This window comes from Gallus gallus, chromosome Z, assembly GCF_016699485.2.
Source record: "Gallus gallus isolate bGalGal1 chromosome Z, bGalGal1.mat.broiler.GRCg7b, whole genome shotgun sequence".
NCBI classification, from domain to species: Eukaryota; Metazoa; Chordata; class Aves; order Galliformes; family Phasianidae; genus Gallus; species Gallus gallus.
In genome coordinates this window covers 25,127,920-25,151,716 of record NC_052572.1, presented here as the reverse complement: position 1 = coordinate 25,151,716, position 23,797 = coordinate 25,127,920, and the positions used below count along the sequence as shown (strand labels likewise).

The window sequence follows — 23,797 nt, the reverse complement described above, 5'->3', positions numbered from 1 at the left end:
ACTGCAGACAATCTTGACAGATTTTCCAAGAAATGCCTGCCATAATTACTGTGGGAGCCAAATTTTTCTTCACACTATCAAAGGGTGGATAGCCTTGTACTGTCTATAGTACAGTCCTCTGAAGGAATGAGGGGAATAGTATTTCTAGGTGCCATGTCTATTTGGAAGTTTAACTAAATTCCTGTTAAACTCAGTTGAAATGAGTCCTGGTAAATTGAGCCATATTCATCATAGACCATATGCTCTTTGAGAGGTATTGCAAGATTGTAGTATTACCCAGAGTGAGAGCTGTGTACAAATAACCACATTTCAACTAGTAACTGCAGAGGTTGACCTCCATCATCAATTGGAACTCAGAGAACAGTGTTATTGATAGAATTTGTCTTTGGGTGGTGAATATAAGGCAGTGATAAAATTACAGATGTCGTTTTATCTAGAGTGGCAATCTATATTGCACACATCTGATTCTACCCACTCTTAATTTTCACTTTCTGTCATTCTAATGTTGTTGTTGATATCTTTTCATCTCACATTAACAAGTTTACAGCAGTGTGTATGGAATTACTTCTATAATACAAATCCCTGAGCTAACGGCAGACTCTTAGCAGTAAAGCACAGTAGAGAAGGATGAGTTTAAGGAGCACTTAAGCAAACTGGAGGTACTCAAATCCATGGGACAAGGCAGGATAAATGAAAGTTGCTCAGGGAGCTGGCCAATGTCATTTTGAGGCTGCTTTCTGTCATCTTCAAAAGGTCATGGTGATCAGGAGAGGCTCCTGAGGATTTGAAGAATGCAAACGTCTTCACACTGTTCCTAAAAAGAGAAAATAAAGGGAACTACAAAGCAGTCAGCCTCACTTCAACCTCTATGAAGATGACAGAGCAAAGAAATGCATTTCCAAGCACATGAAAGACAAGACGTGATTGGAAACAGCCAACATGCATTCATCAAGGGCAAATAGTGTCTGAGCAACCTGGTGGCTTTCATAATGAGAAAAGGGCATCACATGTTTTCTGCCATGACATCTACAAGTCCTTCAACACTGCCTAAACTGTCTGTAATGTCCTTGCAGCTAAGCTGGTGACATAAGTAATGCATAACTGCTTGGAAAATTGGCTGGATTTCTAGGCTTAGAGGATTATGATCAGCTGGCAATGTGTTATTAAGGGATTCTCTGAGGGATAGATAATTGAGATCATTACTTTACAACAGATTTATTAATGAAGTAACAATTGAATTGTGTAAACTCTCAGCAAATTCATGGTTGTCTGCAAACTAGAAGGAGTAATCAATTGAGGAGAGACCTCAACAGATTGGGAAGATGGACTGAGTGAAGCCTCAAGAAGTTTGGCAAAGACAGGTGCAAAGGCCTGCATCTGGGATGGAGTAGCGTATGTGTTGGTATAGGCTGGATATTGAGTAGATAGAAATCAGCTTTACAGAAGTGCACCTGGGAGTTCCAGTCTACAGCAGGTTGACCACAAGCCAGGAACGTGTCCTTGCAAGCAAAGGAAGCCAACATCCTAATGGGCTGCTGCATTAGGAGAAGTGTTTCCAGCAGGTTGAGGGAGATGGTTCACCCATGGTGAGAAGTATTAGTAGTGTTGTGTCCAGCACTGGACTCCTGAGCGCAAGGCTTACTGGAAAATGTTCAGCAAAGAGCACCAAGATGATTAGGGGTCCAGAGAACATGATGTTTGAGGAGGGGTGATAGAGCTCACTCCTGAAAGAAGATAGTTTGATGGATGTTACTGTCTTCAACCACCTGAAAGGACTGTAACAGAGAAGCTGAACTTTTCCTGGACGTGCTTGGCAGTAGGACAAGGGAACAAGTTGGAACATGGAGAATTCCAATAAAATAAAGGGAAAAAATATATACTATGAGGGTGGTCAAAAACTGGAGCATGTTGCTCAGAGATGTTGGGAAATCTCCATTGCTGGACATACTACACGCTTGTGTGTACAAGGCTTTGAGTGACCCAGTTTTGTTGACCTGAGGGTTGGACTGTATAATCTCTGAATATTCCTTTCCCAACTAAACCATTCTACAAACTCATTGTCATTGATTTGTGCATAAAGGACCTATTTCCAGGACCTCAGTAACTGTTCATATTTTCCTCCCTAGTTGAAAGTCTCCACGTTGCTCTCACGTCATCACAAGTGAATGAAACGGACAGATCATCAGAGGAAAGTACAGAGGAATTAACTTTGAAACACAGACTTAGTGCCAGTGAAATCTTGGAATCTTTCCCTGGTGGTGAGTAAAATTTGATGTTTTTATGTGTTCAGATTGCTACAGTAATTGATACAGGATTTCTTTTTGGAAAGTTTTCTCAGTCTGTGGCAGAATCAGTAGAAAATAATGTAAGAAAAGTTGTCTTTTGGCAAACACTCTGAGTAAATTGTCATATAACTTCATTGAAGTGAACGAACTGTTTGCATCCATTGCAGTTTTCCCATAGCATATGTCTGCAATCAGCATTATTGAGTCCGATCTGTGAATCTTCATACATAATATTATATGATTTCTAGTCTTTGTTGCTCAGCTCTGCAGCAAATGTATATTGCTGTGTAGGCCTTTTTCTGGCAGCCAGTTTTTGTCAGAAAGCATGAAAACCAACCTGGTAGTAGGATTGATGTTCTGGTTATTTCAACTGTAAAAGGTATAACATAATGTTCCTGCAAAAAAAAGAAAAAAAAAGCTAAATGAAGTCCTGTACAAGCCATACCTGCAGAGCATGTTTACTAATATGGATATATTTTGAAATGTTTTGTAATTGAAGTGCTAATTATTTTTAAGATAAGATTGTCCCACTTGTGCCATCCTGGCTTTGAGTATTGTTTTTCCCCAGCCTAGAATCCTTCAATGTTAGGTATTTACAGCATCCCATGAGCTGTAAAAAAGTGTACCCTTTGTTTTTGCAATCAGAATATGCTTTGATGCCTTTCTCTTGCATCCTGTTGGGGTCTTGTTTGTTAGATGCAGAAACAAAGGAAGTTGAAGAATCACCTGAAGTTGATCTGAGTGCTTGCTCTATTGAAAAGGAAATTTCTGATGCCAGTGTAGAGTATAAGGTATTGTAACTGATTTCTCTTTCATGTTGCACTTTCCTCTCTGGGCACTGGGAATGTAAGTGCTGTACAGATTTTTATGGGATATCCAAAGATTATTCTAAAATGTAAAGCATGGGATAGGCACATTTCATCAAAGTGCAGATAATTCAGTTCAGTAGAATTCACTGCAATTAACAATGAATTTATAGAAACATTAAAAAATACCCCAAACATAAAAACCATAACAAATCCAAACAAAAAACAGTTTTCCTACCAGTCTTATAGAGCAGTGGGTGTGGTGGCAGCCACAGTGCTTTTGTATGGGCCACTTAAGAGCCTGGTTCTCTGCTGTCATCATTCAATACATCCATCCCTGTGGAGCTGATAGTATTCCCTCTACTCCCTCCTCCTATTCACAGGATGATGAAAGTCTCCTGCAATGACAGAGACCTCAGCTAATGCAAGGAAGACATGTGCATTGGAAGAACTTCACCCTGAGAACAAGCATATAAAATAGGATGGATTGTCTTAACTCCAGCTTGCTTCAGAATTTTGAATTAAAATAAAGCAGAGCAATTAGAGAATAGAAGAGAAACTGCCCATTTTTCAAAGTCCCATAACTCTTAAACACATCTGTGGAAAAAAAGCAGAATCAAAAGTCAGTTCTGAGCAGAATTATAAATCGCAAATTTAAGTGAGCAGGAAGGAGTGCTAGAGCAAGAGGAACATAAATCAATGTGAAAGTAAATGGAAGTATAATTGTTCAAGGTTTAGATAGAGCCACAAAAGTGGTAAAATGAAGAGGCTAGAATAGAAGACAGAGGACGTGAAATGAAAAGTTTGCAAGAAAGGAGACACATAGCATTAGGGTAGTGTCTGTCTCAGATCTGAAAGAGGGTGTGTGCCTGAAACCTTGTTTTCTCTAGGTCTTCCATACAACCCTAACTAATATACTTACCTTCCCATAAACCTTGCCTCATGTTCAGCTTTATGTCATCTTGCCTACCAGACTGCTGTTTTAGAAGAGCAGCATTAAAAGTATGCATGAAAAAAACAGTGGATGATTCCAAGTAAGGAGTTACAGAAGTTAAGTGAAATGAAATGAAATGAAATGAAATAACCTAATAAATGGGGGGGAGGGGGGAGAGTTAAGTCTACACTTCGAAAAGTGAAATAGTCCCACATGTAAAAAATGCCATTGGGGTTACAGAGGAGACAGAGCCACATTTTTCTCAGAGGTGCAAAGCAACATGATGGGTATTGAAGATTACAGGTTGCAGCAAGGAAAGCTCTGACTGAGCATAAGGAAAAAGATCACCTGGAGAGAAGGGTAATCAAGCAGAGGCAAATTGCCCAGAGAGGCTGTGGAGTCTCCATCTTTGGAGATTTCCAGGATTTGACTGGAGAAGGCCTTGAGCAACCTCATCTAACTTTCAAGCTAGCTTTGAGTATCAGTGGATCTAGAGGGTCTCGAGCACGCTTTTCCATCCCAGTTTACTCTGCCGGTCTCGACTGTTAGGGTAGCAGTCGTGTTACATCTAACCGTGTCAAAATCAGATTGACCAGGAGGTGGCAGAGCAAGCAAACAAAACATGAAAGGGTTCTCAAAGGCGGGGGATGTCCTCCAGCCCCTGCCTTAGGATGCTGTTTGTGCTGCCCTGAGGCTGTGGGATGGCAGCGCTGGGCTCAAGCAGCTAGCATGGGCAGAGAGCCAGAAAGCCAGAGTGAAAGCCCCCAACTCTGGGGTTAGGTGCATCAGAAGGAAGACCATTGCCCATGCAATACTTGGGTGTTAAGTGGGTAGGAGTGGTAGGTGGTCCCCATCTCATCCCCCTTGCATCTCTAGGTGCTTGCTTGAGGAACACATGCAGCCTGTACCAGGATTTGAACATCCACATTTCTGCTTCTGGTTATTGCTCTTAACAACAAGAGAAGAGTGGCAGGGTGGTGGTGTTAGATTACAGCACAGGTTAAACAGCTGAATTCATTGATTCTGACCTACCTGGGCTTAAAGGACTTGTTTGTATACTGAAGTTGTAAGTAGTGTGATACTGTTATATCACTAGGTAACTCGGTTAAACCTTCCTTTTGTTTATTCTTCCATTGTGTAATCGTAGAATGGTTGAGGTTGGCAGGGACCTCTGGGTCCATCTGGTCCAACTTCCATTGAAGCAGGGACACCTAGAGCAGGATGCCCAGGCCTATATCCGGGCTATGTCCAGTCGTCAAGTGGTGCTGCTTTTAGGAGACCACGACAGGTGCTTAAGTTAGCCACTTGCTGCCTCTTAGCCATGCCAATGCTAGCTGAGCCTTTAATCCTTCTGCACACCTCCCTTGTTAAATTAAACAGGCTTTATAAAAATGAAAAAAGGGATAGAGTTGATCCCACGCCTCTGTTCAGTTTTTGGGTCTTCCTTCATACAGTCTTCCTCACCTCACTCGCATCTTCTCCTCCCTTTGCTTCTTGCCTGCCTACCTGCTGCCCATCTTAGCAGCCCAGTGCAGGAGGGCCAAATTACTTTGCATCTGCCCTGGCACTGTATGGCACCCCCATTATATCCTCTGTGCCTGGTGGCAGAGCAAATTGTTTGGGTTATGACTGCAGTAAGAAGTGGAGGAGGAGGTGAAGATACGGGGACAGAAATACTGAAGGGAGATGATGGAGAACGAAAGGGCTGGAGGAAATGTAGCACCTGGTGCTCCCTTTCCTCAACCACATCTTCTTCGTGTTTCGAGACTTGGACATTGTTGTTTCCATTTCCAGTTATTGCAGTGAAATGGAGCAGCTGCTGTGCTCTGTGATGGGAAATGGGCTCAGAAGAAAACTTGGGAGAATCAGGGAACGATCAAATATTCCCCAAACCCTCCTCCACTCCTAAAAAAAAAAAAAAAAAAGTAACAGAAATCATATAGGAAGTCTTTCCAGTGTAGCCTCAGAAAGGATTGTGTTTTATTTCTCCACTGTTTCACGTTATCTTTCTCAGAGGAGCTGTTTTTCCGGCAGAAAGGATTATGGGTGGCTTCACCCCATAAATTTAAAAAGCTTCTTAAGAAAAAGGGATGGGGTGGAAAGAGCAAAGTGGCTGAGTACAGCCTGAGAGCAGCAAGCCCAGCTGCAGTGGATAGCAGTCCCAATGCTGGTAGGTTTCCCAGCACGCAGTAGGCACGCAGCCGTCGCTCAGCTCCCTGCACACCAAAGGCAGTCCCTGTAACCCACTAATGTAACTGCTGTCAGCTTCTTGCAGTATTAATGCCTTGATTTCTGAGGAGTCTTGGGCTGTTTCATCCTACTAGAGGTAATCTAAACCCACTCTGCTCAGTATACAGAAGTCTGGTTACTGTATTTCAAAATTACCAAGTAAACAAAGAGTGAATGGAAACGTCTTTTCTGTGTAGCATTAGTCACAAGAGGATTAGAACTGTGGATGAAATATTTTTGTTTTCACAGTTGTGCTTAGGATCTCTAGTGATTTCCACGGAAACTCCAGTGTTGATGAATTATTAGTCTTCATATGTTATTGCTTCTGTCTTTTTTCACCTGCTCACAAAAAGGTTTGACTCATCACTGCATATATCAGCAATGCGGATGTCTCCACTAGTAAAAAAAGAAAAATAAAAAAATTACCTAGATGATATAATTTTAAAGTAAAGAACTACTTTTTAAAGCAGCATGTATTTATTTTAGGGAGAAAGTACGAGTTTCCCAGGATCTACAGGGACAGAGGTGAGTTTATTTAAACCCCAGACAGAGTGTAGTTAGCTAAGAGTGAACAAAACTTTGAAAATCCTTCTCTTTTGCTTTGCAGATTGTACAAGCAATCCAGAATCTAACTCGTCTCTTGTACAGCATACAGGTGACTACTCCACCATCAGCTTTGTAGAGTAATTGGTTTTAGTAATTTACTTCCTAAGGCTTGTTTTCATCTTGCGCTACTTTTAGATGTTATGTTAGCGGATACTTAGCTCTACTGACTGTTGTACAAGCTGTCTTACAATGTATTTTTGTTCTATGTCAGTGATATATTCCTTTAAGAACTGAATAATGCTTGCTTGGAGATCACTCCCCTCCCTGAAAGGAAGTATGTACAGTCCAAATGTCTAGGGAAGAAGTAAGGTGATAGCTCAAATTGAACTGATGTCATTTCAGGTACAGATTTCGAAATTTATAGTTCAAAATACTGACAAATGTAAGTATTTTGTTTAGAATATTATCCTGGTGACTTCTAAAACACACCTAGGCCACTTATGTGGCCAGTCAACCCTTTATGGATATTTCAACATCAGATCATTATTATTTTATTCTGTATGAGCCTTATAAGCCTTATGAGCCTTAATCAGAAGTGTTTGGCTCTTTTTGCCAAGTTAGAACATTTTAACTTATTTTTCCTTAGGTGCAGTTTTGAAGGTCAATTTTAAAATGTTTAATTTCAATATATTTAACTTTTAAACTTTTTGCTATTAGCATACTTCTTAGCAATCCTGGAAACTTGTGGATTAGAAATTAAGTGGGAGCGATGCAAAAACAAACAAACAAAAACTTGTAAATCAGGAAGAGTTTTGTAAAAACTGAAAAATAGAAGGCTTAATACTGGTGGCAGAAAAGTAGGCTCAGAATCATGCCTTATGGTTCTGACCATGAAAACTTGTGTATGTTGGCAGTGTAGGTGCAGAGAATCAAGCAGAGAATCCTATCATTGCCCTGTTTACAAAGCTAGTACTGGGGAAGAGCCAAGAAAAGTGGGAACTGCACGTCATGTAGAGCTAGAGACAACTTCTAGAGTGGACGGCTTGGGGCAGTGGTGGTGAGGGAATTCTCTGGTGATGTCTGCATAAGTAGCTTCCCATGTTGGTTCTCAAAGACCAACTGTGCACTAAGCGCATCAGTAGGCCTAGGCCTTTCTTGCTTTTATTTTAGATCCCAGCAGTTTATTTTGTGATACTGGATACTGTCACAATCTTTAATGCAAGCCATGTCACAACATCCTTGTGGAGGATGACATATAGTGCTCTTGGTTGTGAAAGAAGCTACTGAAACTTCAAACCAAAACCATGACTACACTGCCAATTTCTGCTGGCATGGATCAGGTGCATGTAAGGAGTGAGATGACCTGGCTGTGTTGGCAGATGTTTGTAGAACTGATGTTAGTAGGACTGAACTGCTGCAAATTTACAAGGAGACCCTTATGTCTCTGTGAGCTGCCCTGGAAGCAGTGCACTTTTCTCTGTATGCATCAAATCTGTCTTAGGAATACTTTGCTGAGTGTTGCATTCCCTAGGCCAATGCTTTAATGCCCTCTTCAACCATGACAGATTGTTCTTCCTGAGTCTTAACATCATCTGAAAGAACAGGACCCCAACAGTAATTGAGCTGTAGCATAAACATTATATACTGTAACACCAGCTGCAAATCAGGAGCCTCATTAGAAGTGCTTGAAATGGTTGCATGCTTTTAGAAACATGTCTTGGTATAGGCACGAACAGAGTCCTCTGCATGAAGGTGAAACATTTTTATATATTGTTTTTAAACGAAAACACAGAAATGCGTGGGTGCTAATATTTAAACATTTGTGTTTGATTTCACTGTGGCATCTAGGCAGCGTTAGCTATCCAGGACAGCCACAGAGAGCTCCATAGGTTACTCCTGCAAGAGAATGAGAAGACCAGTCGTGGCCATAGTTCTCGGATACCCCTCTTCCTGGAACCAGAAAAATACCGTAATTCAGAAAAACAAAGGGAGGAGCTGGCAAACATCAGCAAACTCCAGCAGCAGTTCCAGCAAGAGCAGCAGCGCTGGCTGCGTGAATGCGAGCAGCGGCAGCAAGAGCTGGAGGTAAGGGCAGGCCTGCTGGAGCAGAGGGAGCAGGCCTGCAGCTGCCAGGAGGAGCTGCTGGAGAAGAGCCGCCAGGGGCTTGCACTGCAGTCGCAGGAGTTCCAGCAGAGCCTGGAGAGGCTGCGGGAAGGGCAGAAGTTGTTGGAGAAAAAAAGGGACAGTATCAAAATGCAGAAGAAGCTCCTCTGGCACTGGAAGCATGGTCTCCAAAGCAGCCTGCTGCTGCCCACAGGGAGCCACGAGGTATGTTTTTCTCCACCGTAACTACATCCCCAGCTGCAAAGATGTAGAGATGTTCCCTGACAAATGGCCTGCCATGCCAGGGCTTCTGTTGGCTGGTAGCGTCATGAGGGAGTGTGTGGTTCAGGCATATTCCGGGGCTTGCTTTTGACCTTTGAGCCCCATGGGAGCCACAGTCAAACTGATGACTATTAAATTCAAGAGACGAAAATTTGTGTTTTATTCTGCTTTACCAGTGTGTTTGCCACCTTCTGGCAAGGTATATAATGCCTCTCACTTTTTGTAGGAAAACGTATTATTGTAACTCTTGAGGCATGAAATGCTTTTAGTGAAGGGTTTTCAGGTACTCTCCTTGCTTCTGGGCAGCAGTGCTGTCCCCAGTGAGGAGCAGAAGCTGTAGGAGTAAGAATATCCTGGTTCTCACGAAGCCCTGTCTGTCAGGCCCAGCATCAGTTTTATTGCTCCCCTGAAAAAAGCAGCCCCTAAGGGAATTACCTTGGTATGTGGCTCCAGCCTGGACAGTGGAATTGCTTGGAGATGGTCATTGATAGGTGATGGAGTTTAAAGCAGCTCTGAGGCTGTTTAAGCATTTCATACTGAAGATAGTTTTTCTTGCAGTTGAGTATGCAGGAAGGAAGCTGACTACATTCAGCTCTTGCTCCAGTGGTAGAGTCTTGTTTCCGTTACTGTTCTCTAATGCACCTGAAAATCAAAACAAGTCACCTGGATTCAAAGCCTGCTCACTCAAGCAGCTTTTTTTCCCCTCAGGTTTTCATTTTCACAAGAAAAATTGTAGAGCCTTTCTTCAGGTCATCACCTCCCTACTTCTTCAGCTGGCAGCTGACCCATAACAGGCAGTGACCATTCAGTGTCTAAGCTTGTGCCTGAGTGAGGAGATGAAGAATTGGCCTCTGACCTCCTCCTTTTCATCCAGCTTTTGTGACTATAGCGTGAATATGACTTTTCTATATATTGCTCACACAACTCAAACAATGAAGGCACTGTGTAGTAGTGTAACGTGTGATAAAACTTTGACTTATTTGGCAGTGCTTAAGAAGTGGATGATAAAATAAAAGCTGAACTTGCCCATCAGCTTTAATCAATGGGACTTCTGAAGTCTTCTGAGGAGGGAAAGTTGAAGGATGACAGCCAGATGCAGGGATGGCTAGGATGTCACAGACAGAGAGGAAAAATAATGAAATTTTGAGTGTCAAAGAGCTACAGGCTTAAAATAGTTCTTAATCTACTGTTTCATTTGTGACACTGTGTTACGTGTTAGACTATCTCAGATATGTTTTAATTTCAAACAAACTATGAGACCTGAATGCACTCCATGCCCTGGGCTTGTTTCTGTCCTGCATTTTCCAATACCTCAGCAGCAGAGCTGGGCCAGGGAAGCTGAGAGCCAGCCCAGTATTTTTGCCATCTCTCTGAGCCAGCTACCTAGCTTGTTTTGGATGGCCAAACATCGTTACTGAGAACTCCTGTGTTTTGAGAGGGGCCAAGATAAAATATACCCAATTACTGCTGTTTGTTCCTGAGTACATGGGAGATTTAACATGTTTTGGTATTAGCTTCTGGGAAACTGAATGACTGTGTGCTGTGAATCCTCATTTCTGTCTGGCAGTTAACTGAAGGTATCCTGGTATAAGGGTTCTTCTGGTGCTGGACAGAGATAAAAATACTGGTTTTTTTTGTTTGTTTTTTATTCTGCAGATAATGGGACACGATCAGTTGGATAGCTTACATGGAGAAAATGCGTTCTATTTAAATGAAGCTGTAGTACGCGTGTCTCTAAGCGGCCTCAACAGATCAGATTCTTCTCTTGTTTATGAAGATGGTGTGTATGGGCTGGGCATTTCAGACTTGGATATGGCAAGGACTTGTGAAAATCAGGTGAACCTCAGGGTGGATACTCCTTATCAACCAGCATTGACCAATGAACTGTGGAAATCCACTGGCCCTTACCAGCAGATGTCTTTCTCCTGCAAAAGCAACAAGGATGCTTTTAATAATGGTAATTAATACCGTATTTAGTTAACAAGTAGTATGGGCAGAAAGAATAGTCCTAGGAAGGAAAGCAGCTTGGCAGTAGTGAAAGTAATTGGTTTTGCTAAAACAGTTGCATGCCATTTTACAATCTTGCTGAGGGTAACTGAGAAAACGAGTAAAACAGAACACAAGTATAGAAAGCTTTTGCAAAAAATGTATCCCTATTCTTTGTTGGCATAAAGGTACTCTATGTTAGCATTGCGTTGCATTGAAAATTCCCTGAATGACTTTAAACCATATTAATGAGAAACCCTAATCTGTTTATCTCTCCTGTTGCACTGAGTCTCGTTTTGATCTTATGTGGCCTCTTCATGCATTGTGATGAAAGTTGTAGAAGAGCATGTAAAAACACAGCATCTAGAAATCATTACAGACAATGGTATGCTTTTGGTGTATTAGCTGAAATGATCTGATGGGTTTTTCCTGCATAACCAAGAGATCCAGGTGGCACATGGCAAATCAAGACTGCAGCTGACTTGCTCCTGTCTTTCTGAGCTGGCAGCATAGGATGACTTCTGTCCCCGTGCCAGCTGCACACTACTCAGGTCACAGCAAAGACCAGTGGACAGCAGAACTAAGTAGGATCAGAAGTTAAAAAACATATGCAGGTACAGTGGTTCTAGTATTCTTAGGTCAAACACACAGGAAAGTCCTTGGTTACAGAACTCGCTCCTTAGTACTCCTTGTAAAGAATTAAGCAGGCATCCACTACAAACTTATTATAACATAATTCTCAGTATAGAGATTGCCAGAAAAGCATTTTGTATTCAAAGCTGACTATTCTCATCACCACAATCAGCAAACTAAGCTGATTAGTAGAAGAGATGAGTATTTCTAAAAATGCATAAATAATTAGTGTGGTGAAACTTGTTCTAGTTTGAATGAAGCTGTCATTTTAGTAACAGGTTAGCTAAGCTAGTCCAAATTTGAAAAGGATCACATATGTGGGTTTAAACCTCCCAAAAGTGGATTAGCTTGCACTGGCAAGTGTTCAGATGCAAGCTAACTAGGATACCCTCTACATTAAGCCCACATGAGAGTGTCTAGTTTAATTAAACTGGCTTGCATTGGTGTAATTGCGCTGTTTCTCAGATGAGCTGGTGGTGCTTCTCTGTGCAAAGATGCCCTTCTGGTAACAGGGCACCAGTGTGGCCCCAGCAGCCTGGGGAGTGGTGCTGGCTGCACACCTGCCTGAGAGGGAGGAGCAGCAGGCTAGCTGAAATCTCTCTGCCAAAGTCAGGTCTGTAAAACCTGCAGCTACTGCCTTGGCTGAGTCACAGAGCACCATTGGCAAAACAGCACAGCAAATTCTTGTGGCATCTTGGTGGTGCAGGTGGTGTTGTGAAGCCCCTGGCGTGCTTCTAGAGCAGGAAAGAAGGGAGCCTACCTGCTGAGGGATGCACCATCACATTCCACAGTCACATTTGTGACTTTGAGGATGAGAAGTATGTTATGCTCTGATCGTGCAATGCATGAGTCTGCATGATTGAGGCTTGATTCTGTCATGCATCTGGAGCTGCCGTATGGGGAGCAGGGAATGAGAAGAACGCAGAGCTTCCTCCTGAATGACAGATGGCATCTGAAGATCCAGCAAGCTCTTCACATGGAAGTGAAGTAAATCACTCATTCCTAAGCAGTAGGAATCAAGCTGAATAGTGCAAACGTTTCATACTAGGAAGCAGATTCCTTTGTGTTGCTTTTTGGCCATGCTTTTTCCCCAGAGTTTAGCAGAGTTTAAGAAGTGCTTGTGGCTTTTCTTCCTGACTCCTCTTCAGGATGAAGTCAGCTCCGATTGCTGTGAATGGAAACCAGTAGGGATACAATGAGGGAAAAGCCAGAAAGAATTTTAAAGTTAGTTGAAACTTTCCGCATTCTCATGTCAATAAAATAACACATTTTTTTCTGCATTTTTCAGCAAGCTCTATGCATGTCGTATTCATCTTTCCAAAGCCAGTTCTAAATAAGAAGTTAAAATAGAATTAAGAAAAAAAAATACTGAGTATATCTTACTGGAAGTAGCAGTGTATTGGTGACATAAATATCCAGATCTTGTATATAATAATTTTGTGTGCTCAGTACACATTTCTTGCTTTTGACTAATTTCCATAGAATTAGTAGGCATCCTATAAGAAGTCTGGTCTGTCAAAAAAAATTGTAAATTATTTAACGAGAAACACCACATGAACATGGTGTTGAGGAGTTAATCATGCAACATTTAACTGTATGTTAAATACTATGCAGTTTTAAATGGAAATAGCTACATTCCTCCAGTGCATAATTTTCCATTCATATTTTCTTAGGTAAGACATGCGTCTTTACATAGCTAGCATCATGATTATGTATGGTTGCTTTATGTGTATGGGAGTGAACTTTACTGAAGACCTTGGGGCAAGTTCCCACAAAGCTGAAACTGGCACAGGTACACTCACTAGAAAAGGTGTGTCAGTCAACAGGAGGGAAATATGATTGAAAGAAAAATGTGTTAATGCTTTACACTAATGGTTATGAAATTATCTGCATGAAAGAAGACAAGTACTTTGGCTAATTAGGAATTGGGGAAGTATAGGTTTTGTGTCAGATCAGACTGAGAATTAAATATATTACATCTTGCATTTAATTGACATGTCAGGTTAACTAGCTGGAGTCAGTGTAAAGATTTACTTATGGATTCACCTCTTTGATTTCAGGAATCAATGCAATTTTAATTCATTTAAACTTTGAAGTGAATAACATTGTAGCAAATAGTATTGCCTTTCTTTTTTTTTCATTTTTTTCTTCTTCTTTTTTTTTTAATTATTCAGATCTTGCATCTACAGGAGTATAGCTGAAGAGCAGTAGATCTGGAAAACTACACATAAACTTGATTGTGGGAGTTTTTTTCCAAACATTTGCAATTGCATTGTTTGGAAATCTGTGCATGTATGCACGTAAGTGAGGTAGTTCAATTTTAGAAAAAGAACCCATTTATTGAAAAAAATGGTTTCTGGAGTTGTAAAGTATTTAATTCTCAATAGAAAAAACAAAAAACTAAACCAGTCCCAGAAACAATGTGTAGTATCATCTTTATCCTTTACAAGAAATTCCTTTCCTGTTCTTAAAGGTAGATTGTGCTCATTCTGATTGCCCAATTGGACCTGTTCTTAAAATGTTGGATGAGATTCTTTAATTTCCATTGATAATATTTTAGTTGAGATTTAGAATGACACATTATTTTTGGCTACCTAGACATCTGTCACGGCCTAAGGACGTAGCATAAAAGTATCTGAATGTGTTTGCAGCAGAGAAGCTGAGAATGATGCTGCACGGACTTGGTTCTTTCCTTGTTGTCTCTTGATGTCAAAAGTTGTACAGTGTAAAGCTGATGAAAATGTGATAAAAATCTCATGAAAGATGCTTTGTACTACAGTGTTAAAAGCCATCTGAAAATGTACAAGCTGTTTCCCCGTGGTTCCAAGTCAGCACAGGATTTTGGCAAGGGCTGAAGCACAGTAACTCAGGGCCTTATTCAAATAAGCATAGCTATTACTGCCAGCAGTGGATGTGGTTGGTGGGGTCCCATACTGAGGACATTGTTGAATAAGATGACTTTCATCAGTGGGAACCTGTTAAATAATGACTAACCCTAACACAGTTCTGCATATGTGACCATTGTCAGTTAATTTCTGTAATGTTATTGCTGTATGAGCTCCTTTTGAATACATTTGGTTTGCTCATTCTCTGAACTGAAATGTAATTATACTCTACACAGTACATGTTTTACTGGTCTTGTGTTTCAACAGCATCCTTTGTAGCCAGAAGCATATCAGCCCTGTATTGCCTATGGAATGGCACGGAAAGATGTTTTTTTGCCTATTTTTGAGATTATTTTTCCACTGTTTTTCACAACATTTGGATTAGTGGCTCTTTTTTATTTTTTACTCTGCATAAAAAGTGAATTCCCTCAATTCTTCAACCTGAGAAACAGAAGGAGACTCTTAAAAGTAGAGGGTGAAATGACTTTGGATCTCCAGGGTTTTCAGAAAGCCTCCTGTGCAGATGTGATGTTGATCTACTTTAAACTTTCTGTCTCTTTTAATTGAGTAAATGTAAATCTGGGAACATTCAATTAATTCCAGATTAAGTAGCTGCCTTTTGTGTACAACTTATTCTTTCTGCTCTTGACATGGGTGGCTGCATAGGTAAGCACGCAACCCACTTCGTGCTCAACTTTATTATTAGAATAAAATGAAATGGAAATGTATAAGAATATGTAACCGAGTAACATCAGCACCCATATCTCCCAGGTTCTAAATCACATTGATTTAACAGAAAGAGGAAGATCTGAATGCTGCAGGTGATAACAGCAAATTTGTTTCCTCTTTGTACCGTAGAACGCTGAGTTTTGTATTCTGCCATTAGATATCAGTGTCTGTGGGATACTTGCTGGAGGTGAATTGCAAGGCAAGTATTTTCTCCTCTTGGCCATAAACAAACTGCCATTTGTTTAAAGCAGATGGCAAAAGAGATTCAATCACATGGCGGTGTGATACTAAAGTGAAAAATATGTCATTATATGGCATCTGCAATTAGTGTGTCTCAAGTAACGTTTTCAGCTCTGCAGTACTAGGGTTTTGTACTTATGTTACTAATTTTCTCATCTCAAAATACTCCTCATTTCTGAATGTGACCGCAGTAAGTGCAGTGGTATTGCATAACCTTTTAATTAAGGCAGTTAATGATATTCTGTTTTTATTCTATATGCTGATTTAAGTACAGATTTTCCTGTGTAACGCCTGTCAGATTTTATTCTTTCTAACACCTTCCCATTTATAACTCATTCATTAGGAGAGAAGTTTAAAATAGTGCCATGTCTTCAAGGTGATGAAGATGGAGTGGAGGTTGTCCAATCCTGTCTTTTGAGGTACCACTAGCATTGGTGTAAATGTGTACTCAGGCCTGCCTTGCCTGCAGACTTCATAAACAGGAGCAGAATGATGGCCAAATTTTTCTCAGTTTGCTTCTATTTGTGGTTCCAACAATTTCAGTGCAGTGTTTTTTGAAGACAGTGGAATTACTGGCATCAGTGAGATTAGAATGGTTTGGACCCTCGTCTCTTAGAAGCAGACCTACTCTTTACTTCAATAAGGTCGTTCCAGTGGATCTGGATTTCAGGAGCCTGTGAGGGGGAAAGGAGCAAGTTTTGAAGCAGAAGATGGAGGGAGTCCTTTGCAGAGGACAACTCCTTCTGTTTTGTAGTCAGGCAGGTGCCATTCAGGGCTGTACAGAGCTATGACTTCAGCAGTATGTCTGCAGGGAAAGGGGTGATCTCTGAGGAAAAGCAGTCACAAAACAATAGAGCCCTGCTAATTGTTGTTTGATGTCAAGAAGGTACCTTGGGAGGTCCATGTTTTCAATAGATAATGTGATCTGTGGGCGGAGGCCTGGTTAGGTGCCCTGTTTTAGTACATTAAAAATGTTTTGTATATGTTTTTGTATTGCAGTTAGAGCCTGAAATAGATGCGCAAGTATGAATAAATAATCCATCCTAATGGCTGTGAGAAGCTGTTTATGAATGATAAAATTTTGCAAGATAGTGAGTATGCAAACACACCCAGGAAAATCATGTAGCTGAATTGCCAAGTGTATCTGTCTGGCTTATTTTGAAGAGGACAATCTCATTTTAATTATTTAGTATAGTGCTTTACATATTCCAGGAAATGGCCTGTAGCATGTTGTGTAAAAGTAACGAAGCCTTAGTAATATGAAACCTCCTTAGCAGCATCTGCTGTTAAATATTTATTGAGAAACTGGGGAGGATTGTCTGTCTGTCTTCTACTGGCATTCATCACAGGAGCACTCAGTTGCCTTCCACATAAATTACATTGGCACTGGCCAAATTGCTAGAGGAGATTTCATGGAGTAGCTTGTTCTGCTTCCCCAGATGCTGCAGAAAATTCTCCTTTGGGTGCAAATTTTTGGTGGAGCAGTAGAGGGGAAGAACCTAATGCTGCTATGGAAGTTGTTTTTAATTTAATCTAATAGGAAGGTCTCCGGCAGTAACCTGCTGAGATTCCTTGGGTGTCTGTCCCTGGAAGCGTGATCCAGAGCTAGAACGTGAAGGCTACAAAAATGAATGTGACCTGGCTTAGGGTCTGCAATGCAAAAATCAAAGAAACCCACGCGCCTTTAAAAGTTGTTGAATATATATTTTGTTAAAGAACATACGACAGAGCAAGGCTGAAAAGAAGGGTGCTTTTTTCTTTCTTCTGATTGAGGTTGAGAATGGCATGATAGTTGTTGCTGACAGCAAGAGCTGCAGAGAGGCTGTCTCCCATGCAAAGGAGCTTGCCATTACAGCGCAGCAGCAGGGTTGGAAGGGGGAGAAGATCCTGAGATAAGTTTCTGTATTAAACATGGGCAGTATTAGCCTGAATCTCGAATTGAATGGAGGAAGGTATTTTAAAATGTAGCATCATTTTTTCCTACGATGTAGCTTGGTTAGTGCTGGAATGGGACCAGAGCAGAGCTGCAGCATGAAGTGAGAGGATGGGAAAGCACTGGAGGGAGCTGGAGCAAAGCAGTATCCCAGGATTACGGAGGTATTGCTGCAGAACTACAGAAAATCTTGTAGTAAAGACAAGGTGCAAGGAGGTGGTGATGAACTGAGATGTACAGGTAGAACCAGAGCTGCCCATAGCAGTGCTAAGCAGAAGCAGAAGGAATGCAAGTGGACATGAATATGTTCTCTTTCCTTGAGAAAAGCACTTTGCTGGAGAAATGAAGGCACATGCCTAATTGATAATTGTGCCTTTTTCTAGCTTTGATGTACGGTCTTCCCTTTAGCTTTTATGCAAACTGTTGTTGCAGCAGTTAGATGTTCACAGAGTGTTTAGCGAACAATTAGAGATGGCATCGATTTCAAAATGTTTGATCACACCCTGAAACTTCCTATGCTTACAATGCAAAACTTTCAGAACGTGCATCTGTTCAATTTTTGCTTTTTTTTTTTTTTTTTTTAATTGACTGCAGGAAACAAATGTCAGTGTGCATACTTCCTACTTGCTCAATTACGAACATATAAAAGTGGCTGAATTGAATTGCACTTAAAAATTAGCAAACATTTCCCTGCCTTTTGAGCTCAGTGGAGAACAAGTATCTCTGTGACCATCTGATAAGAGGCTTCTGTCAGATGCTCACTCATAGCAATGCCTGTATTTTTTCTGCATTAGTCATTAAGCAGGAGCCTCTATTAAAGGGTACAATTAGCATGTAATTGATTTGAAACAAGTGCTTTGCCTTATATTTGCTTTTGCAGCAACTCCTTATATTGGCTTAGTATTCCTGCGCCGCTTACTCAGAATTTTTACATTGTCAGCTTTTATGAGTAAAAAAAAAGAATGATGGAGCTGGCGTGTTGTCAGGAAACTGCTACATAAAGGCAGGGTGCTTAGATGGTGGCTTCAGAGTGTTTTACAATGACCTCCCCTTTCATCTTCTGCTATGAAGCGGTGCTCTCCTGTTACTTCAGGAAAATATTTACCGAATTTGAGAGCACAGTTCCTTTGTATTGCACCTGAGAGAGTGGCCAAAGGCGAGAGTCAGAACTGTGTTTTCCAAGGTCTTTGATTTAATGCTTATGTCAAAGCAAACTTGTAGGTTTTTTTTTTTTTTAAAAAAAAAAAAAGCAAAACACAACACCATAAAATATGAAGCGAGGTTAATCAGCACAGTAATGCCTGCCAGTGGTAACAGAGAGCTCAACAGAATAGGTTTGATGTGCAAATGTCCCGTTTTGCTTCAAAGGGAGTGAATTCCTGTGCCAGAGATGCTGTTTTTCTCAGTGCTAATGCTAACTGTGTCTTTGGGAGAGAAGGAGAGGAAGCTTCATGGCAGTGCATTACTTGCAGGGTGCAAACTGGTGCGGGCTGGCAAGGAAGGCAAGGAAGGCATGGGGGTTTGCTGGCTGGTGGCAGAGGGGTGAGCTGGTTTCATCTGTTGTCAAACTGTTTCTGTCTGTAACTTCATTTAACAATTCTCCAGTAAGTATCCAAGCTGGAGCTTTTACGTTCCTGGCTCCAGATTGTAGCTTCAGCCTGCTGGTCATGTGTCTTCTGCAGATCGTGGGGTAGGGGGAGATAGCTGCAGATCACCTGGGATGTCTGCATGAGGATCTAGGAAGGAGGAGACTCTGGGCGTCTACCTGTTGCTCTCACTTTTGTCATCAATTGGATGGATGTCCGCCTCTGCAGAGGTGCAGACTGTGGCATTGCTAGCATAGCAGCGGCTCTGTGAAGGCAGCTGGTGCCATTCCTTGTGATCCTCTGTAGGAAGGGCGTTCTTAGGGTTTTATGGTTATTTTCTCTTGATCACTTGAGTGCAGCTGTGTTTAATGAGCTGGAAAAGAAGTAGATCAATAAAACATGTGTTCATTGTTAGCAGAATACCTGTTGGACCATGTGTGTGTCAGTAATTGACCATCTAAAGCTTCAAAGCTTAGCACAAAGACAGTTTAATAGGGAATTCATACCTAAATAAATTAAGATTAAGCAGAAGCAGACAGCTGGCAGGCAGTATGCTCTGCCAAGGTGGGACTGTGAGCATTTAATGCACACACAAGTTACGATTTCACGTCAGACCTATTTTTAAGCCTCTCTTACTGATGTGCATTAAAAAAATAGCAAGCCAAAAATAGTTTAGAATCTGTGTGCTTTAAATCCAACACGACTGATAGCATAGCTATGTAAGGAGGTTAAAACTTAAATAATTTTGACCTATGGCATGCTATGAACTTGATGTTAGAGAGGTATCGGTACCTGTCTGAGATTGAGATGCTGTTAAGTATTTTCGTTGATATAACCTTGCTATAGATGGTGTTCTTGAGCTGTAAGACAAGAAGAGGGCTGAATTGTCACGTGACCCAAAACCTGGGGCTATAGGACAAGCATCAGAGAAAACCAGAAAAGCAAATCCCATTGTTTTGCCAAACCAAGAGCCAAACAAAGAACAGAAACATGCAGAATAATGACTTCTCTAGTAATTTCAAAAATCCAAGGAGTTGACATGAAGAAGAGCTACATTTCAGACCTTTATCATCATAGGCTTTGGATTCTTTTTGTTCTCTGTCTCCTAACAAAATAATGCACCAAAAGATGATTAGACTAATTAATCCAGGATCTAATAAAACCTAATTGGTCATCTGCTTTTTGCAAGAAGCCCTCTGATTCATGAAGGTGCTTGTTTGCCTGAGAAATGCAGTTGCTGCTTTTTCCTGTTAGGATTGGCTGCAAGTAAATAATGGCATTAACGTCCTCAGATTGATTTCCTGCCTTACTCATTCAGTTGAGGAAGGAATCAGGCTCCTCTCTCCATGGTAACTTCAAGGTCAGAATATCTTCCCGGTGTTTGCTGAGATCCGGAGTCTCGGTCACAGCATGGTGAAGGGATAAGGTGCCCCAGCAGGTTAGATGCTGCAGCATGTCGTTCAGCGGGAAGTTCATTGCAAATTTATCACACTAAAAAAGTAATCAAAACTGATCACAGTGCTGTTTGCCGGGAGGAAAGGGAAGGAGGCTGAGATGCTTAGAGTTCCCTGGGAAATCGTCTCATGCTAAGGTATCTGGGTGGAAATCTCTGGGAGCATTCTTAGAGACAAAGAGCTGCCCCAGTGTTGCTGGTGCACACTTTGAGTGGAGCTTATGGGAGCTAGGCTGCCATTTGCTATTGAACTGTGATGGCAAATGGGAGGCTGTTTCCCTTGAATTCCTTTGAATATCCCAGACCTGGTAGACTTAGCACTGTTTTTTAGGTGTCTGCCTGTGCTTTGCATTATGCACGAGTGCCGGCGGGGGTGGGGGATTAAATACAGCAGCTCTGCCATTTCGTATAGCTCTGGCCTTAAGTTGACGTGTCAGCTGTCAGTCCAGATGAACGTGGTATAAAAACTGGTGCTGGTCATGAGAAGCAAATGGTAAAACCAAAACATAACCATTCTGTTTTTGTTTTTTTTGTTCCTGTTTTTGTTTTTCTTTACCCATGCATAATTGTTTTAAAATTCTTTAACATGTTCCTTGCTCAAAGTGGCACATCTCTCTCTTCATCTAATGACGTTTTGTTTCCCAAAGAGGGCCAATGTGTGACACAGGTCTCTGAAAGTCATAGCAAATTCACTCAGTGTGTATGTAGTGTTTATGCAATTAGTCCACGTGATGAGTTCCCTTTTCTTTTTCCCTTTTTTTCCTTTTTTTTTTCCTTTTTTATTTATTTCCACCCCCCCCCCATTTTTTTTCCTTTCTTTCTTTTTTTTTTTTCCTTTGTTCTCTTTTGAAAAGCACTGAGTATCCAACCTGTGCTGACCTTAGAACTGACTCAGTTTTGAACCAGAGGTTGAACCAGAGACTTTCTCAGATACTTTCCAATGTGAATTATCCTGTGATGCTGAAAAATTGGGGTCAGAGCTGGAAGAGAAAGGGCTTTCTATTTAAAACACAGACACTTCAGCAGGGATTGCTGCCTGAAGTGTTTTGTAGCGCCTTGTTAACATCATCCCATCCTTCCCGTAACAATCACTGTGGGCACTCCAGGTTTACCTGTAGAGCTCTCATTCTCGGAGGGGGAGAGGTGAAGGAGAAAATCTGTGGCATTTATTTGATGTGAAAATGCTTACATCCTGTGACGAGGGGCAGAAGGTGAGAATCAGTGTGACTAATGAGGTGTTTACTCGGCTTCCCACTACCAGCCCCTGACCCAGAGCTGTGTTTGTTTTGGTACGTATTGATCTCAGATTTGTGCAAATTACTATTGATCTCAGCTTTGTGCAAATTCCACTGCTTTGTCTTTCACCTTTCAGTCGTTGCCAGTCATCCTGTCCTTTGGTGTTAGAGGAAGGGTAGGATAAGGCAGTTAGGAAGCAGAGTGCCACATTTCTCTTTTCCTGGATGATGTTTTTAGCCAGGACTTGTCGGTTCTCTGTGTTGGAGACCAGACCTTGGGCTGAAAACTGAGGTCCTCCCTGGAAATGATGTGAAAGCTGCTCCACAGGCTCGTGTCGTTATTTTTGTTGTCTAAAAATATACTTGAGGGTCATAAAGTGCTTCTTTGCAGTTGCCTGGTACCTGGCCTCGTTGTGCTGGAGCTATGCTCTGGGAAGACGGGAAGTGAAGATCAGAGCAAAAGAGGCTCACCAAAGGAGGCAGATGGTCCTTATTGGCCCAGCTCTAAATCCGCTCCATGACTGCCCATCACAGCACTGCAGAGAGGCCAGGCTTTGGTTCCCCAGTGCTTCTCTCTGGTTGCCAGCACAGAGTTTCTGGGCAGCCCCTTACCTGGTGCCATCTGAAACCGTCCCCTTTGATGGAAAGGCAGATCCTTTCCACCCCGCTAAAGTGTGCATCAGCCCTGATAGTGGCTGGGATGTCACACCCTGGATGGTCTCATAGCATCACAGAATATCTGGAAGGGACCCATAAGGATCATGGAATCCAACCCCTGGCTGTACACAGGAATACCCACAAATTAGACCCTATGTCTGTGAGCGTTGTCCAGATGGTTCTTAAAGTCTGGCAAGCTCAGTGCCATGACCACTGCCCTGGGGAGCCTGTCCCAGTGCCTGACCACCTTCCGATGAAGGACCTTTTCACAATATCCAACCTGAACCTCTCCTGCTGTTCAGGTTCTTAGGATGCAGGGGCTTAAAAATGATAATAATAAAGAGAAAGAAAAGCAACTAAGCTGCCAATAAATCACTTATTCCAACAGTGACAGCGTGTGATTTGTTTTTCCAGAACGCTGTCAGTTTTTCATTGCTTAGCGCTGCTGCTTAGCATTGTACCAGTTCATGAGAAATGGCTTGGAAACAGCTACTGCTTTAATTGGAGAAGCAATTACTGTTTAGTTTTGATGGTAGAAAATAACTGTGTGTAAGGTGTTTCTCTTTCTTTTCTAGGTTTCTTCAAATTTGTAATTAGGCTTCTCCAATTATGTACTTCATAAACTTTGGAAGCAGATCTTTCAAATAACTGCTTACTGCCTGATATTTTTATGCATGTAACTTTGTTAAGATGAATAGACTCACAGGACTTGAAAGGAATATTAATGCGGGCAAAATTACCCTCAGTACAAGTGTTCAGAGATTGAGGACCTTTCCCTCTTTTTACTAAATAAATAAAACTGAAGCATCCAGCTTGCATAAAGACAAGCAGGTTTAGGATATTTCTGATTTCTTGAATCTGAGACAGCAAATTGTAATCTTTTACTAATACGGCTATTAAAAAGAAAAGAAGTGCAAATGTCAACTAACAAAGCTAAGCTATTTGAGTAAAGGAGCCCAGTCCTCCTGTATTCCATACTGCAAGTCCAGAGTAGTGCACCTGCAGTCAAAACTTACTGTGGATTTTCACAGAGACTAAAACTTGATCCCTTAAATCCAGTGTAAAAGAATGAAAGAAGGGGAATTTAGGTTGCGTTTTCTTGCATTCTGTGTCACCCTGGTACTGACCGACTACTGATTGTATATAAATACCTTGATCCTGGCACCTGCCCTGCAATCTCAGCAGCAGGTGCTGCGTACATGCAGTTTGCACTGGAATGAAGTACTGGAGGCTGTTTGCTCTCTGGGTATCAGAGTGGTGAGCATACTGAAGGCA

The 23,797-nt window shown here is 41.5% G+C and overlaps 1 protein-coding gene across 1 annotated transcript in view; it reads left to right on the top strand.

The window, feature by feature from the left end:
• Nucleotides 1–23,797, top strand: part of ARHGEF28 (Rho guanine nucleotide exchange factor 28) — a 131,068-nt gene that overhangs the window by 102,747 nt on the left and 4,524 nt on the right. The window contains exons 31-36 of the mRNA XM_040655648.2: nucleotides 2,127–2,258; nucleotides 2,982–3,076; nucleotides 6,741–6,779; nucleotides 6,862–6,909; nucleotides 8,649–9,128; nucleotides 10,842–11,142. Of these exons, the coding sequence (XP_040511582.1) occupies nucleotides 2,127–2,258; nucleotides 2,982–3,076; nucleotides 6,741–6,779; nucleotides 6,862–6,909; nucleotides 8,649–9,128; nucleotides 10,842–11,142 (1,095 nt within the window). The remainder of the gene's footprint in view (nucleotides 1–2,126; nucleotides 2,259–2,981; nucleotides 3,077–6,740; nucleotides 6,780–6,861; nucleotides 6,910–8,648; nucleotides 9,129–10,841; nucleotides 11,143–23,797) is intronic.